The sequence below is a fragment of the Juglans microcarpa x Juglans regia genome, chromosome 7S, assembly GCF_004785595.1.
Source record: "Juglans microcarpa x Juglans regia isolate MS1-56 chromosome 7S, Jm3101_v1.0, whole genome shotgun sequence".
NCBI lineage: Eukaryota > Viridiplantae > Streptophyta > Magnoliopsida > Fagales > Juglandaceae > Juglans > Juglans microcarpa x Juglans regia.
In genome coordinates, this window is record NC_054607.1 from 19,880,338 (window position 1) to 19,898,629 (window position 18,292).

At 36.7% G+C, this 18,292-nt stretch overlaps 1 protein-coding gene across 6 annotated transcripts; it reads right to left on the minus strand.

Moving 5' to 3' along the window:
- Positions 1 to 243: 243 nt before the first annotated feature.
- On the minus strand, positions 244 to 16,262 carry LOC121241354 (hexokinase-3-like). Of its 6 annotated transcripts, none has more exons than XM_041139088.1 (9): positions 15,653 to 16,256; positions 14,324 to 14,474; positions 14,030 to 14,221; positions 13,668 to 13,742; positions 13,000 to 13,155; positions 12,795 to 12,893; positions 12,592 to 12,719; positions 910 to 991; positions 244 to 798 (listed from the first exon to the last, which is right to left on the minus strand). In XM_041139088.1, the coding sequence occupies exons 1-9, from the start codon at positions 15,925 to 15,927 to the stop codon at positions 592 to 594; spliced, it is 1,365 nt and encodes a 454-aa protein (XP_040995022.1). In that variant the 5' UTR covers positions 15,928 to 16,256; the 3' UTR covers positions 244 to 591. The 6 variants fall into 6 exon arrangements, with proteins under 6 accessions (XP_040995022.1, XP_040995019.1, XP_040995024.1 ...); XM_041139085.1 differs by lacking the exons at positions 244 to 798; positions 910 to 991 and adding exons at positions 9,839 to 10,401; positions 10,557 to 10,638 and having other exon boundaries at positions 14,039 to 14,221; positions 15,653 to 16,262; XM_041139084.1 differs by lacking the exons at positions 244 to 798; positions 910 to 991 and adding exons at positions 9,852 to 10,401; positions 10,557 to 10,638 and having other exon boundaries at positions 15,653 to 16,262.
- Between the last annotated feature and the right edge of the window lie 2,030 nt (positions 16,263 to 18,292).

Sequence of the window (18,292 nt, forward strand, 5' to 3'; positions counted from 1 at the left end):
GGATTTAAGTCGTTTGCTTGTTCAAATTGCATTTTGCACTTTCCACTTGATTGAGAAATTCAATTATTGTGATTTCAATCCCCCTCAAGTTCAGCTCCAAATTGTAATATTGTTTCAAGTGATAAGAGACATGAAGTGAATTCTACAATATCTATCAAACAATTCTGTCATAACAAATTAAGATTATAATCAAAATTCAAAAGGCAAAAAGACATCCTTCCTGAAAATCAAGACTGGGAGAGGAAAATTTTATAAAGAATATCATTTTCACGTTGCCAACATCAATCTATCAATAGATGGAAATTTCAGAAAAAACAAAAATTATATGTGGACAATCCTTCCTTTATACAAGAAGATATGGAAAAATAACTCTACATTTTACAGGGGCTATTTGTATGTAATTGAACATATATTCATACCAACTGTACGCTATCCACACACACTGTCCTTTGAATATGTGGCGGCAAGGACAGCTGCTCCAATTCCTGGTCCATCTTCGATTACCTTAAGAATGACATGTGGAGCAATGTCTTCCCCCAATATTTCCCACAAAGCTTCATGCAAGTATTCCCTAAACATCGTATAGCTTGTTTACAACCTCCCTTCAATAGCAACCACTGTTCTTCTCATTTTAACATCAGTTCTAGGCCTTCCACCAGTGATGCCGCCACTTCCATCCCGGTCTATCTTTTTCAAGATTCCCACCATACCAGCAGCTGCCAATCTAGCAGCTCTACGGGTCACCGCATTGCATAACTTTACAACGAGTTTTCTAACCTTTAAAGGGACAACAGGAATCTGAAATGAAAAAACCTACCAAGTAAACAAATCATCAAAGCACCAAGTGATCTATTTGGGTTATCATTCTTCCAAGGAAACGGAAACACTAAATGGATTAGTGGCATCTACCTCCAGAACATCTTTCAAGATTCTTGCTACTTCTATCAATTCAGGGGAGTCATCTTCATGCATGGCAGAAATCATAGGCGTCCTGAAATTGAAAAGGGGGATACCATGAAAAAAAATACAAACTGATGTGGTTTAATATGATATATTGGATTGTATTTTTCAGATAATGATTCAAATATTATGTTGAGATGGCCCCTTTTTCAAGTTATTGCAATTGCCCACATGTTCTACATAAGTGTTACCTGCCTCAATCTTAAAAAGCTAAAACAAAATAAAAGGAAACCATTCTTAGAATGAAGACAGGCTAAATACAAGCATTGGTCTGGTCAGAAGCCATCTCCTTCCAACTCATTCAACTAATTCAAAAGAGTGTGATGAGATATTTATAAATGGGAAATACAAAACAAAAAACAGTAATTGGAGTTCCATTCACCACCTTAAGTATCTCATTCTCATGCTGAACTCCCCATCTTAAATAACTCACATTCTAAGAACTAGTTTCAGTGAAGATCAAACACTACAAGAGAAATGACCTTTTGCAGTGATTTTTGTTTTGTTGCAAAAAAAATCACTGCAATAAGTAATTATTTGCAGCGAAAATTAAATCGTCATAGCTCGAAAAAATCGACTTGTAATTTAAACTCAGCGGTCCAGTCACTTTGTTAATTGCAGCGACTTATCATCTTATTGCGGCGAAGAAAATCGCTGTAATGAGAAAAAAAAGTATTGCAACGGAGGAAAATCGTTGCAAATGTCTAATCTGGGGGCGCCAAAGCGTGTTTTGGCATTTTATTCCCCCCCCCCCCGGTTTTGTTTCCCCCGAGTACAAGTCCCTTCTCCACTTTGATACTCTTCCCCATTTTCGCCTACTTGCAAATCCACCCACCCCCACACGGCTTCATTTCCATTTTCAACGTCAAGGCACAAAGCTATGATCTCCTCCACTTCATTTTCCTTCCGCGGAAGCTAGGGTCCTCGTTTCCACCCTTCTCCACTTCAACGCTCTTCCCCATTCTCACCTACCTACAAATCCACCCTCCCCCACACAGCTTGATCTCCATTTTTTACATCAGGGCACAAAGCTTCTACTCCTCCACTTCATTTTCCTTCCGCGGAAGCTAGGGTCATCGTTTCCTCTCCATACAAAATAGCATGCCTCCATCATTCGTCTCGGAGTGATTTGCTTTCAACGATTTTCCATTGGATTGGAGGTCCAGATAGTTGACCAAGACTCTTGGGTATACCTTCTCTCACCACAGGTATCTCTGCAACTCATTTGTTGTTCTCTCCCCCTTCATCCATGCTAGTTACTTTACAAAAATTGGCCTTTCTGTTTGTAGACTAATTTCTAGATGTTTGAATCTAAAAGCATGTCCTTTCTTGCACAAGATTTTTTTGTATCTCGGGATTTTCTGTACGGGTTGATGTGGGTATTAGATTAGGGCAAGATTTTGGCGTTAAGTATGATTTTTCCTATCTAAGCAGAGTTGCCTTTTGAAAATTAGCATAGTTTTCTTTTTGGCTTTTTGTGACTTGCAGTTCAGAGGGCAGGCACCGCTTTTAGACGCTTTTAGTGCTTGGAGTTTTAACTCAATGAGTTACACTTTTCTTTCCACCATTCTTTGACTAACCAAAAGAAATGTTGTTGAAATGTGTACATTTATGTTATAATTCACATAAGATGTTCAAGCTTATTGGCATTCTTAACCTAATAATCACAACGAATTGATATCACCCACTTTTAATTACCTAATACATGGTTTTTGCACCATTGAACTTCTATAATTTTAACTCTTAGTGTTCAATAGTAACAATGATAACATCAGACATTATGAGTCACCTAAAACTCGTGTAACTTAGATTTGAATTTCAAATTTCCTAATCCAAATATAACATGTGGGTTTCCAGTAGTGTATGATAGAAAATTTCTAGTGGAACAATATAACATAACATCAGAAGATGCAGAAGAAAAAGAAAAAGAACGCAATATAAGTTGTGTCAAATTGGTTTGAATGCATTTTCCATAGGGATTGCTTTCATTATATAGAAGGAAATTTACAAGGTGTCTATACAAGGTAAGTATTTACACGATTATGTGTATATCTAGCTAGAAAGGAAAATATCGAACTGGAAAAGAAAATGTTACTAAAATACAATAATCATATCAAATCATATCTCCGTGACATCCCCCCTCAAATTAATGTTGGTAGATCAAGAAGCATCAATTTGTCAACCAAGAATTGATGCCGGTGCCGAAAAAGAGCTTTAGTGAATAAGTCTGCAGTTTGATGTTTGGTAGAAATGTGAGGAAGTGTAATCACATGTCTGTCAAAGGATTCACGTATGGAATGACAATCGACTTTGATATGTTTCGTACGCTCATGGAAGACAGAATTAGCAGCGATCTGAATAGCACTAGTATTATCAGCATGAAGAGGAGTGGAATGAAGCTGAGGAAAACCAAGTTCACCCAATAACCCACGAAGCCATGTGATCTCAGAACAGGTAGAAGACATAGCTCGATACTCAGACTCAATGGAGGACTTGAAAACTCTGTTTTACTTCTTACTCTTCCAAGAAATGAGTGCATTGCCTAAAAACATGCACCAACCAGTAACAGAGCGACGAGTATCCGCACATCCGACCCAATCAGCGTCACTATACCCCACCAACTGTAAGGAAGATTCCTTAGGAAAGAACAACCCGCGTGTAGAGGTGCCCTTCAAATATCGAATAATGTGGCGGACAGCAGCTAAGTGAAGGTGTCGGGGGGCCTACATAAATTGACTGACCTACTGCACAGCAAACGAAATGTCAGGACAAGTAATCGTCAAGTAGTTCAAACTCCCAACAAGTTTTCGGTACAAGGATAGATCTGATAGGAGCTCGTCTTCCTCCTGACGAAGCTTAAGATTTACCTCCAAGGGAGTAAGAACATGATTACCAGATTGGAGACCAACCAATGAAATCACTTCCTGCGTGTATTTGTACTGGTGTAACAATGTACCAGTCGAAGTAATCTGCACCTCAAGGCCAAGAAAGTACTGCAAGGGACCGAGATCTTTCGTGTGAAAAGAGGCCTTGAGATGCTGTTGTAATTGCTTAATTAACTCAGTGTCAGAGCCAGTAATCACAATGTCGTCAACATATACTAAAAGCAATACAATTTCTGCAGAAGTCTTGCGAAGAAACAAAGAGGAATCAAACTGACTCTGAGTAAAGTGAAAAGCAAGCAGAGTAGAGCGAAATTTATCAAACCATGCTCACAGAGCCTGTTTATGTCCATACAATAATCGACGTAGCCAACAAACCTCTGAGGAAGGTGTAGCAAACATGCCGAGAGGTGGAGACATATAGATTTCTTTCTTCAAATCCCCATGTAGAAAAGCATTCTTCACGTCCATCTGCCAGAGAGACCACCCCTGCGACGCAGCAAGTGCCAAGATAGTCCTTACAACAGTCATTTTGGCGACAGGTGCAAATGTCTCTTCATAATCAATACCATACTCCTGCCGATTCCCAAGAGCCACGAGACGGGCCTTATATCTATCCAGTGAGCCATCAAACCGAAACTTGACTGAGTACACCCATTTACAACCAATAGGTTTGACACCAGAGGGACAAGTCACAAGATCCTAAGTGTGATTGTCTTAAAGTGCTTGGATTTCTTCTTGCATGGCCTGCTACCAACATGCTTGGGTGGCTGCCTGAGTATAAGAGTTAGGAACAAAAACAGTATTGAGAGTGGCAGTAAGCGAGGTATGAGAAAAACCATACCTATCTAGTAGATGTGTAACCCGGGTGGAGCGTCGAGGTATAAGAACCACAGAATCAAATGATGAATCAGTGTCTGGAAGTGGCGTTGAAGAAGGACGTCTATGATACACTACACCTGGTTTAAATCGCTCAATAGAAGAAGGCACATCATCAAAAGCGGGTAAAAGAGTAATAGGAGGATCAGAAATAACCTAAGACTGAAAAAAATATTGATTTTCAAAGAAAATCACATTTCGAGAGATTCAGAATTTGTTTGCATGAGCATCATAACAAACAACTCCTTTCTAAGTAGGGCTATATCCCATAAAGGCACACGTGACAGATTGGGCAGCAAGCTTGTGATGATCAACAGGTTGTAAATGAACAAAACAAACACACCCAAAAGTATGAAAAGATTGATACTCGGGAGATATGCCAAATAACCGAAAATATGGAGAATCATAATTTAGAGTGGCAGTAGGCAATCGATTGATCAAATAAACAGCAGTACATAAAGCTTCTACCCAGAACTTAGAAGGTACAGAAGAATCTATCAACAAAGTACGAATAACATCAAAGAGATGACGATTCTTACGCTCAGCGACTCTATTTTGTTGAGGGGTATAAGGACAAGAAAGCTGGGAAATAATCCATTTTTGCTAAAGATAAGTCTGAAAGGAATGAGACATGTATTCCCCCCTGAGTTGGAGCGTAAGATTTTGATACAAGTACTGAACTGTGTCTCGACAAACGCAACAAATTTTTGAAAAACAGAAAAGACGTGAGCTTTAGAATGGAGAAAATAGATCTAAGTAAATCGACTGTAATCATCAATAAACGTCACAAAATAACGATACTGACCATGAGAAATAACAGGGCTGACACCCCAAACATCAGTATGCACAATCTCAAAGCAATTAGAAGCACGACTACCATGCGCAGGAAAAGGTAAAGTTTTACTTTTACCAAGACGACAAGTAGTACAATCAAAAGAGACATCAGAAGAAGAAAATGAATCTTTATTGCCCAAAAAACCATGTTTCAAAAGATGAGTCAAGACAACAAAATTAGGATGACCTAATTTCTTATGCCAGACTTCATTATTATTGGCAGTAGCCATACAAGCAAAGGAAACAACATTAGGAATAAAAAAACTGTAAAGGAAATAGACGTCCCACTTTAGGCCCCTTCACGATCACTGTCCCCAACACCTGATCCTGCACAAGACAACCACCACAAGAGAAATGAACATCACAATTATTATCCACCAATTGGCCAATAGAAATCAAATTGGTAGATAATCCAGGAGAGACAAAAACATTTCGAAATGAAGAACCCAAAGTACCAACAGAAGTAATAGGAAGTGTACTGCCATCAGCAATCTGAATAGTTTGTGTGCCTCCATACTTACGAACACCATGGAGACCCGTTGTACTACCAGTCATACGATTAGAGGCACTCGAATCAACAATCCAAGAAGAAGTGAAACTAGGATCCGTACCTTGCAGACCTAAAGCCATAAAAGTAGACACAATCATCTGTTGGACGATGGCAGGTGTGAGAACAGATGAGTCAAAGCTTACAGTGGGGGGCTCAGAAGAAGACGAGGACTGAACAGCAGCTTGAAATGTTTGGGATTGGCGATTCTGAGGCCGCACCCGACAATCTTTGATGAGATGGCCTTCTTTCTTGCAGTAGATACAAACTTTCTTCGGACAGTTGTGAGCAATATGACCAAACTCCTTGCAATTGAAACACTGCAGCTTGTTCCTCCCTCTCCCTTGTGCAGCATAGGCTACATTCACAGCCTTGGAAAAGACCTTCTCAGAAGTCATACCCATCTGAGTGGATAACCGTTGTTCTTCACGCAACAAATCTCCCAAGCAAATATCTAAGGAAGGAACCGGATTACGGTTTAATAAACCGGCTCGAACAGGCTCAAATTTAGGTCGAAGCTTCATCAAAAACTGATCACGTTGACTCTCAGCATGAACCGCTTGAAGAGTCGCGAGTGCCGCAGTGGGAACCTTAGCATGAACAATAGCAGAATACTCGCTCCAAAAATTAATAAAACCAGAATAAAATTGCTCAATAGTTAAATTACCTTGACTGGAATTACTAATTTCCAACTCCAATTGGAACTTCCGAGCATTATGATCTTGGTGGTAAATACGGTGGAGATAATCCCACATAGCCTAAGCCGTTGTAAAACAACGAAGATTGGTCACAACGTGAGACTTAATCGTCCCCAACAGCCAAGAGATCACCTGAGCATCCTTGACCTCCCATTGGGCAAGTTCCTTTTCATTAGTGGGAACTTTAGCAGAACTATCAATATGTTTTAATAATTCTTTTCCTTTCAAAAACATTTTAAACTGAAATTCCTAAGTAGAAAAATTCTTTCCAGTAAAACGAACAATATTATTCTCAATAAACATGATGAAAGGAAATCACGGAAAACCAACCAAAGAAACCAAGGTAGGCACGGCAATTTAAAAACAAACAGAAGCCCAATAAGAAACCCACTAATAGCAAGCAACAGCCCACACGAGGACAAACGAAAACCCGATACCTTCCCAGAACGCCAACAGGAACCAAAGTGTCGACATGCCGATGTGTCGACAGCCACAGACAATGTCGACATGCCCACAGTGACCCAGCCACCACAAAGCAATCACCGAAAGAGAGAAAACAGCCCAAAACCAGAACAACGGCCACGAGGAGAAGGTTGAACACCACTCAACCACCACAGAAAACACCGAACACCACATAACAGTAAACCCACAACATGGTTCACCACAGAAAGGATCGACACACCAAGAGCAAGATGGGACTTGCCAAAACAAAGGAAAAAAAAATTCTTCCCATCGCACAAGAAGGATTAAGACCACAGAGATGAATATCAGAGTAGAGGCTCTGGTACCATGTCAAATTGGTCTGAATGCCCTTTCCATAGGGATTGCTTTCATTATATAGAAGGAAATTTACAAGGTAAGTATCTATACAAGGTAAGTATTTACACGATTACGTGTATATCTAGCTAGAAAAGAAAGTATCAGACTGGAAAAGAAAACGTTACTAAAATACAATAATCATATCAAATCATATCTTCGTGACAAGTTGTGCCAATTAATTAAGGAATGTTCCTTTCTCCATCTCATGATTGGTGTTTTATTAAGGTGATCTTCCTAATATTGATAGTGATTGGCATAAAGTGGTCAATTAATTACATGTGCATCTTGTTTAATGTGCTAAGTTTTTGCATTTGTTTTGTATTATTTGTTTTTAGTCTTTTTGTGATATGTATACATATATATATATATATATATATATTTCTTTAGATAATTGGAATGTGTGGGGTAATTTAAATGTGAATGTACAGTTTTTTATAGTTTCTTTGTCCACACTCTGGTACCTCATTTGGTTCCAACATTGGTCTGGATATTTTGGCTATTTTGCATGTTCCTCACTAGTTTTTCTATTTGGTGCACTATTTAGGTGAATTAATTATATCTACAAATATTATATATAAGGGTCTCTAATATGAAGTATAGCTTGGGTATAGTTCATCTCTATTTTAATTTATCTATTTTTCCTTCATCACGCTTGTTTTCTGTTTTCAAACTGTTGCATGCCAACAAAATCAGCTACCCTCGTTTTCTTCACAAGTTCTTAAATATATGTATTTTCATTTTTCACATTTTATACATAAAAACAAAAAACAAAAAAAACAAAACAAGAGAGTTAATCATTTAAACAAAACCGTGCTTTGTCCACCTACTTTGATGTGCTTTAGAAGTGGTCTTGTTCATAATGCTTAGGTTCTTTCTTGAACTTCAAATATCCCAACATAGATCAATAGAGATTTATATGTTTTAATTTAACAGTAGCTTGCAGTAAATCAGATCATTTTTGCCCATTTAATCTTTTGTTGTTGAACCAAAGAATGTAACTGGGAGAAAGATCGGGTGCTTATAGTAACCTTTGTATTTTGTTTTACTTTCTGTGTTACTTTTATTTTTAAGCTTAAAACGTAATCATATATGTTGACCTAATAAAGCAAAATTAAAATCCTCAATGTTTCTAACCCCCAACCACTCCAAGAAAAGGCAGCTAACTGCAAAGAGAACCTAATGATGCTACTTTACATATAATAAGTTTAATTATATTTTGATTATTTGAGATTTAGGGATCCAAACTCATTTCAACTCATCTTAACTCATCATTATAACTTTTTCAAATCTCAATACAACATATAATAAATAATTTAATTTTTTTAAATTTTAAAATAATAATAATATTAAAAAATAATATTCTAACAATATTTTATCTTCTCAACTCAATTCAGTTCAACATCCAAATGCAGCCTTAGCTAACTGCAAGAGAACCAAATGACCACAAACAGGGCAGATCTGTGGAATGAGCTTGGAGGACTACATTTTGTCACGCTCACCTCCCTCAAAGAGGTCTTCACTTGGTCTGTTCTAATTCTTTTTTTTTTTTTTCTTTTAATAAGTTGTTCTAGATTTACTTTGTACTCCCGAAATAGAAGACCTCATTTACTCATATTTCAATTCTGATTTTACTAATCTCATATGCATTTTAGGCTGTTGGAACTAACAATACTTGATTGATAAATCAATAAAATATAGTGATCATTCACTAGCCATGGTAGAATACACAGATGTGGCTAATGTTGCTAGCTGGTGTAGGAATTGAATGGTTAGATAGGGCTTTATGGCTGTGAACTTAGCCATATAACTATTTTTTGAGTCCATATAAATCTTGCTGGACAAGAATGAATTACAAATTTATGTCAATTTGTTCTGATGCTTTCTAAAATTTCGTCGAACTTGTGTTTGCATTAGTCTAATTGTTTAAATAAAATTGCTTTAGGTTGATTTACTGCAAGCTGCTTTAGTATAATGATTACTGCAAGCTTTTATTTCACTTTTAACTTATTTCATTTATTGTTTACTTGAAATGCACTTTGAATTAATTGAACAAATAAATTGGCACAATAGGGTTTTTTTATGTGTCATATACACTTAATATCTATCGAACAATTCCTATCATAATAAATGAAGATTATAATCAAATTTATTATAATCAAAGACTCGGATGGAAAATTCAAAAGGCAAAAAGACATCCGTCCTGAAAATCAAGACTGGGAGAGGAAAGTTTTATAAAGAACATCATTTTCACATTGCCAACATCGATCTATCAATGGATGGATGGAAATTTCAGAAAAAACAAAAATTATATGTGGAAATTCCTTCCTTTATACAAGAAGATATGGAAAAATAACTCTACATTTTACAGGGGCTATTTGTATGTAATTGAACATATATTCATACCAACTGTACGCTATCCACACACACTGTCCTTTGAATATGTGGCGGCAAGGAGAGCTGCTCCAATGCCTGGTCCATCTTCGATTACCTTAAGAATGACATGTGGAGCAATGTCTTCCCCCAATATTTCCCACAAAGCTTCATGCAAGTATTCCCTAAACATCGTATAGCTTGTATACAAACTCCCTTCAACAGCAACCACTGTTCTTCTCATTTTAACATCAGTTCTAGTCCTTCCACCTGTGATGCTGCCACTTCCATCCCGGCCTATCTTTTTCAAGATTCCCCCGATACCAGCAGCTGCCAATCTAGCAGCTCTCCGGGTCACCACATTGCATAACTTTACAATGAGCTTTCTAACCTTTAAAGGGACATCAGGAATCTGAAATGAAAAAGCCTACCGAGTAAACAAATCATCAAAGCACCAAGTGATCTATTTGGGTTATCATTTTTTTTTTTTTTTTTTTTGTTTTAAACCTATTTGGGTTATCATTCTTCCAAGGAAACAGAAACACTAAATGGATTAGTGGCATCTACCTCCAGAACATCTTTCAAGATTCTTGCTACTTCTATCAATCCAGGGGAGTCATCTTCATGCATGGCAGAAATCATAGGCGTCCTGAAATTGAAAAGGGGGGGATAGCATGAAAATCTGTAGCATTCAAAAGGCCCGTTAAACTGCACTACAAGCATGACAATATCGTACATATTTTTCAGGAGAAATGCTTGGTCTACAAAGGGATCTTACAAAAAGAAAAAATTTACAAAATGATGTGGTTTAATATGATATATTTGATTGTATTTTTCAGATAATGATTCAAATATTATGTTGAGATGGCCCCTTTTTCAAGTTATTGCAATTGCCCACATGTTCTATCTACATGAGTGTTACCTGCCTCACAATCTTAAAAAGCTAAAACAAAATAAAAGGAAACCGTTCTCAGAATGATGACAGGCTAAATACAAGCATTAGTTTGGTCAGAAGCCATCTCCGTCCAACTCATTCAACTAATTCAAAAGAGTGTGATGAGAATCATGAGATATTTATAAAGGGGAAAAACAAAACAAAAAACAGTAATTGGAGTTCCATTCACCACCTTAAATATCTCATGCCCATTCTAAGAACTAGTTGCTTGCTTTCTTTCTTTTTTTACAAGAAACTAGTTTCAGATAAGATCAAATGACAACTACAGAAAACTATCATTATAATCTAAAACTGCCATCGACCACAACGAAATGCAAGTGACAAAAGGATGATTGATATTTTGGAATGGAAACTTGAAGAACAATCAGTCATTCGCAAGGGAATGGAAAAGGATATTGGTGATGAAGTGTTGCCAAAGCCAAGAAAGATCATGTATCATCACCCATGGCTTTCTTTTTTCCCCTTCTTTTTTCTTATTCATTGAAATAATCTCGAGAAAATAAGAGAAGAGAAAGACAAAGGAGAGGAAAGTTGTTTCTATCATCACCCTTGGCTACGCCTTTTTTTTACCTTCTTTTTTATTGAAGGCTTTCAAATGGAGGGAGGTGTAAACACACACAAGACCAGAATAAAAATATTTCCAATACCCAGGCATCTCTATCAAATCAGTGATTTCCTTCTTCAACAGATGACTTGAGTCACAGCCCAGAAAGATAAAGGTCATCACCATTGGCTTCATTCTTTTTTTCATATAACTTTTATTCATTGAAGGCTTTCAGAAGGGGTAGGAGTGAGCACATACATGAGTAGCAGATCATGTGCAGAATTAAAATATGTCAAGCATCAAGGCATCTATATTCATGCAAGATAATTGTATGTCTCGCATGCTTGTGCAACAGTTTCCACCACGCTAAATCTGTCTTCAGCTCCTCGGATTCGAGGATTTGTTCCAACTCACAGGCTTTACGGCATTCAATTAAATCACTGTCATCTGTGAATAAAGGCAACAGGAAAAAAAAAAAAAAAGCCCAGACAAGTTTCCTTTTACTATGGAACTTCACCAAAGTAGGGCCCTTTGGGCTTACCCGGTAGGAAGTAAACCTGCAAGAATCAAGTAATAACTAATCCAAGGAAACTCCTAGTGAGGAATCAATCACAGGATCTTTGAGTCTACAACTCATCCCAAACCTGCCTATGACCACTAGCACCCTGACAAGTGCAAGAATGCCCAGACATGTAATTACCATAAGGTTCAAATACTAGTTATTCCTTTTGAAACGGACAAAGAAACAAAACATCGGCAATCATGGAAATTAATAACATCAATCCATTCAGAACAGCATTGAGCAAACTATAAAAATTTTCACATGCACAGACAAAAGAAGCACAGTCTAAGCTCAATACCCATGTAGTATAGCTCAGGTAGGTCAACATTTTATTTCCTATCATCCAAAATTTTTAATAGTCCTTTCGTATATTTGAGGAAGCTGAATATGCATGTTTACATAGCATTACAAGTCAATTGGTAACATGATTAAAACAAAGAAAAACATACGAAGGATCTATGTGTGGACAACATAGATGCATGTACCATAGCGTGTTTGTGCATATGTGTTTGGGGGGGTATTTGAGAGAGAGAGAGAGCACCTAAAAATAAATGGCAATGATAATCTGGAAGGAACAGTTCCAAATATATCTGACTCTTGTGACATTCTTAGAAGCACTCTCCTCACAACCTCACCAAGATACATTCCTGATATCATTTTCTCAAAACCCTGCATCCAAAAAGATTAGGTTTGAGTTAATCCCAAAACAGTAAGCAACAAAAAGGGTAAGCAATTGAACCTTACCTGGTCATTTGGACTAGAGCTATGGGAATCTAAGTCGGTGTCATAAGAAGTTCTCGGCAAATGAGATGACCAGAAATTTCCCCATTCCATATTGATGACCTGATCAGAAGAAAGAAGACTCAACATGAACAAGAATATACATAGTAAATCAACTTGTCAGATGAAGAGTCAGATGATGTCTGCATAGAAACAAAAGAAAGGATACCATGCCTCCAGAAGTTGTGAGAAGCCCTTGACACTTGATGATAGCATCTGTCCGCTCCCAGTAGCAGGCATTTGTACCTGTACCAAATATCACTGCAGCAACAGTGTCTTCATCGTGATAATGTCCAAGTGCTAATGTTCCCACAGTATCATTGACCTGCTTAGAAAGATGAATGAAATCATGTTCAAAAAACCAGTCACTCGCACAACTGTGGTAGTCAATAAAAACAAGCCAATCACATGTCTGGCTGCACGCATGTCAATCTTATGCATGTCTCCAGAAGTTGAAAACAGTCAGTACATCACCATTTAGGGACTATGGTGTCATAACAACCATAGCTACAGCCACAATTAGCTATTACTATTCATTGGCTACAAACCTTTTTATGATATAGTCACTATTGACTATATCATAACGAGCATAACTTATCATAAAGAAGAAAAAGAATGCAACATAATGAGGTCATTAATGCTCAATATCCTTTGTGCAAAATATTACAGACATGTTATCGCATTTTCGTTCAAGTTATTACTCAGGCATGTCATCACATCCAACAATTTAAAATTTTTCAGTCATTCCACCAATTAATTAAACGCCATTTGATCCTCAATGCACAGTTAGAGACCAATACGACATAAATTAGTCAAGGATGCTCAGGGAGTACTCACCAGTACTGCTACCTGCATATTCAGTCCTTTTCGGCTCATTGCTTGTTCTAAGCATTCTGTCAACTCCCTTGGAACCTGACAACCAGATAAAAAAATATACATATTTCAATATGTCACCAAAACAAATTATGAGAAATGCAGTATAATGTTCATATAGGATTATGCTAAAATTTGATATTGAAAGAACTGTTAAGACCACAGCTTAATTTGGCAAGAAGAGCCTAGCATATTCTCAATCAAAATTTAGCTTGACTTGAAACTACTACCATTCCAATTCCTGCATCAACAGAAGCATCTAGGCAATCAACTTTCACAAAGTTTCCCATGATTATGGATCACTGTGAAAAGTACATGAAATTAACCTGACTAACCATGTCTTCAATGTGAAACCCTTTTGTCCATTTAATCAGAATGCCCGATGAAACAGATCTTTGCTTCACTGGAAAAGGGAATGTAAATCCAAGTTTCCCTCTTCCGCTAACTAGAGTTTTGGAACCATCTTCTCCTCTATCAACAAACTCCTTTATTGCTGAAGCAATTAAATCAAAGAGGTTCTACAGGAAATAAAAGCACATAGTAGCATAACATCAACACATCATAATATTTCATAGTAGTTCTAAATATAGATACAATATTTAAGTTACAAAGTCAATGACCTCACTAGTGCTGGTCATCAGATGTGGGGGAATGGCTTGTTGTTCCACATGTGGTTCCAGGATTGAGGACCTTTGACCTCCTAGCTGAACCCGCAAGACCCTAAAATTAGTACCCCCAACATCTAGTGCATAATAAGTTCCTTTCTCACTCCTGATGAAAAAGGTAATGTCAATTTTACCATGGTATTAAATGCAAGATCTTGACAGCGATGGGAACAATATGGTCATTGCATGCATCATGATAAACAAAACCAATGCAGACATGAAAGCAATAAAATCATGTTTTATTACTCCCTCAAACATGAATCCTGAACCAAAGTTTTTTTATTGTATAACTGATCCTGAACCAATATTATGTCTTAGATGAAGCAAAATGGCACCTATAAACATCAGAGAACTCAGGGCAAGACAAAGCCCCTAATTGCAAAGTGATCGAATGAAAGGCTAGTGCACGATCAGTTAGTGGCTTTTGGAATCTAATGCAGTATTCCTATGAAACTTCTCTCACATTTACGGACATGTATTTTTTCAAATTTTTCTGTAAACCATATTCTTAGATTTTCCAAACAAAACATTCCCATATATAGTGGACGAATTAATCACAATTTTGGAATGTCAAACCGACATATACAACTATATTGAGTATATATCTAGATTGGTAAGGTGAACGACTTCAAAACATCCCAATCTTAAAAGCCATGTAGAAGTATCTCCTAAAAGAACCCCACCAAATACATCAAGAAGACCGGAAATAGAGTAAAAGGATAGCAAAAAGACCTGCACTTCTTTGAAAGCAAAAACAAAAAAAATCCAGATAGATGGAGAATTTTGAATAAAAGAGCAGCAGAAAAAATAAAACGAAACAACAAAAAATGACAAATTCGCAACGAAACCAAGACAAAAGTTCAATACACAGGAGAAAGTGACAATACAACACCAATGAAGTGAACTCGGGAGGGAAAGCAAAGATCATATAATGTCACAGGAATGGAGTTACTCGATCGATAAACAACAAAATTATTACAAAGAAAGAGTGACAAAACTGTTACGGGAATCAAATAGAGACGGACTTCGATACAATAAAAGTAAAAGGGAATCATAGAGAAATAAAAAACCCAAAAAGAAACACAAAAATGTAAAAAGATCAAAAAAACAGTTAAACCAAAGCGATGAAAGAACAATTATCAAATTCCAAAAAAAAAATCTTGTCAAAAAGGATAGAAAGATTCAAGAAAGACTAAGAAAGAGACCATTCAATCCTAAACCAAATGAGCTCGCAACCAAACAACAGCGATCAAAAAAAATAGCCAAATAAGATTATGTGATTACCCATTGGGGAGACGATCGACGAAGGTGAGCAACATTTTGAGCTTGGAGCCACCCTCGGAGGCTAGGCCAGCGTGCATCTCCACGGCCATGGCGTCCACCACCTGCTTAAGCTTCCCAACCGGGGTCGCGCATCTTTCCTCCAGCTCCGCCAGCACCCCCAACACTCTCCTCCACTTCCTCCTGCTCCTCACTCTTCTCCCCACCGCCACCGACGCAACCGCGCACGCCGCCACCGCCACCGTCACCGCCAACCCCAACACCATTAACCTCCCCATCCACCACCTCCGATCACTCACACCATCCAGATGTGGCGCCTTTTGGCCTCCCTCGTACACTAAAACCACGTCGTTTCGACATGCGCACGCGGAGACAGCTCCCGCCGCCCTTTACCTTTCTTTGCCAGACTATCAAACCTCAGTCAAGACGACCACGTTGCTCGTTATCTTTCTTTCGACGAACCTGAAAGCTCTCCTGAAGTACACCGGACAGTTTATCCGGCGTAGTTTGTCGGCGAGAGTCGCCCGCGAAGCTGTCTAGATGGATGACCAGCTTGAGAGAGAGAGAGAGAGAGAGAGAGAGAGAGAGAGACGAGGCTTTGTACTAAAGATGCAACGTTGGAAAGCGAGGTTGAGGGATACTTATAGAGGGTAACACAATGACGGATTTGCCCCCTTAAAATTTCCCTAATGTCAGATTTGTTAGACTTTAGAGTACTGCGTTCTTTTTCTTTTTTTTTAAATGACAGTTAAAATCTTAAATGCAGTACTGTGTAATTATTTTGAGAAAAAATAAATAAATATAAAATTTATATAAAAAAATTAATTTTTTAATAATAAATTTTCTTTTAAAATAATTATATGATATTTATATATTTCTTGATTGGATTTAACATTTTTTTTTTTTACCCATTACCAATGCGATGAACTTTTTCGCTTTTCGTGCGGTCGGTGAAGGAAATTGTCTGAATTTCTCTATACTTTTCAGAAATTATGTTATTTGGGTATAATTCTTTTTCATTTTTTATCACCCATAATTATCTGAAATTCATTTATTATTCTTGGTTAATAAATATCATTTATCATCAATTTAATCAACAGCATCCTCTAGTGATTAAAACATTAAGATGATAATGAGAACGCTTTATTATTATTTATTATTTTATATTTATTTTTTATTATTATTTACAAAATATTTGAAATCACTTTATTACTATTGACGTTTTGATAGTTGATTGAAAAATACTTTTAGTTACAAAAAGATTTTATAAAAATAAATTTAAAAATTAATATAGTTTGATGCAGTATACTAAATTATTAAACAGATCTAACATATCATATAAAATTATGTCAATTTTATAAATTTTTTTTTATAAAATATTTTAATGACTGTAACACTTCCTTCTCGTGTTGATTAACACTTAATGCTAAAAAATAGTAAATGAGATCCATTATTAATAAATGATATTTGGAATTAAAGTAGGATGATTGGTCCGTGCTAGCTAGGAAATACTTATCTGGCTTTAAATGGAAGGATTAGACCCATGACCTTTCCGCTCGTTAATACAATAATGTAGGACAAAAAAAAAAAAGTTGATACTATAATTAATAGACAAGCGTCATTCAAAACTAAATTCATAAATTCATATTCTAATTACATTATTATTTCTAATCACAAAATTTCCAAATTTATTAAAAGAAAATCAGCTCTAATATTAACATGTCCTAATTTATCTTGATAAGTGTTGCGGACACAAATAAATTATATAAAAATAAATTTATAAATTGACGTAATTTTGTGTAATTCGTTAGACTTATTTTACGATAAAAATAATTTTACAATCTGACGTATCTCATTAAAATACATCATTTTATATATTTATTTTTACATAATCTCTTTATGTTTAAAGAAATTTTCATTTATCATTAATAGTGCTATGGCATATAATATTTCCTGAATGATGTGGTAATTAAGATGAACATCCCCATACTCCGATTTCCACAGAAGGAGAGGATAGATTTATTCACGAGGTCCTCCATTTTGGCTTGTTAAAAAGCAAAATAAGGAAAGGGTAGAAAAGGCACTGAAAAGTGAATAAGGAAATAAGCCCACGTTTTTTTAAAAACAAAAAATAAAGAAAGAAAAATAAAAAACAAATTAAACGGCGACGGTAGCTGCGTATCAACGGCCGTACAGCCAGCTGTGTCCCGCTAGGTTACAGCTGTGCTCACAAGTAAAAGCCCACACCCTCTCCCGACTCCCTTCCTCCCTCGCACTGCCAATACCTTACACCCTTTTTTATTTTATTTATATTTGGCCAGCTCTAACTATTATCACGTGCAAGACAATGCACACGTGTAAAAATAGGTACGACGACTTTGTATATTTGGGTTTTTTTTTTTTTTTAAATTTCTAAACAGTAAATATCGAAGTTTTACCTTCCACGTCCCCCTAGCTAACCTTATGCATGCATGTGTTTATATGCGTCGTCGACCCACAGACTTTTGTTTTTTCAGCACAAACAATTGCATCCAATTAGGTTTTATTTCTTCTTATCTTGATGTTGTTCTACGCATATGTTGTCCACAAAAGGGTGTCAATCTGCATATCTTGCAAAATTTCAAAGGAAACAACCCAAGTCGT

What these genes read in the sequence shown, in the direction of transcription:
- LOC121241354 (XM_041139084.1), bottom strand. Translation starts at nt 15,927, where the DNA reads ATGGGGAGGTTAATGGTGTTGGGGTTGGCGGTGACGGTGGCGGTGGCG. An exon ending in GTCGATCGTCTCCCCAATGG is followed by an intron (nt 14,475 to 15,652) that starts GTAATCACATAA and finishes CTTTTTCATCAG; the next exon opens with GAGTGAGAAAGGAACTTATT. An exon ending in TCACAACTTCTGGAGGCATG is followed by an intron (nt 12,894 to 12,999) that starts GTATCCTTTCTT and finishes TCTTCTGATCAG; the next exon opens with GTCATCAATATGGAATGGGG.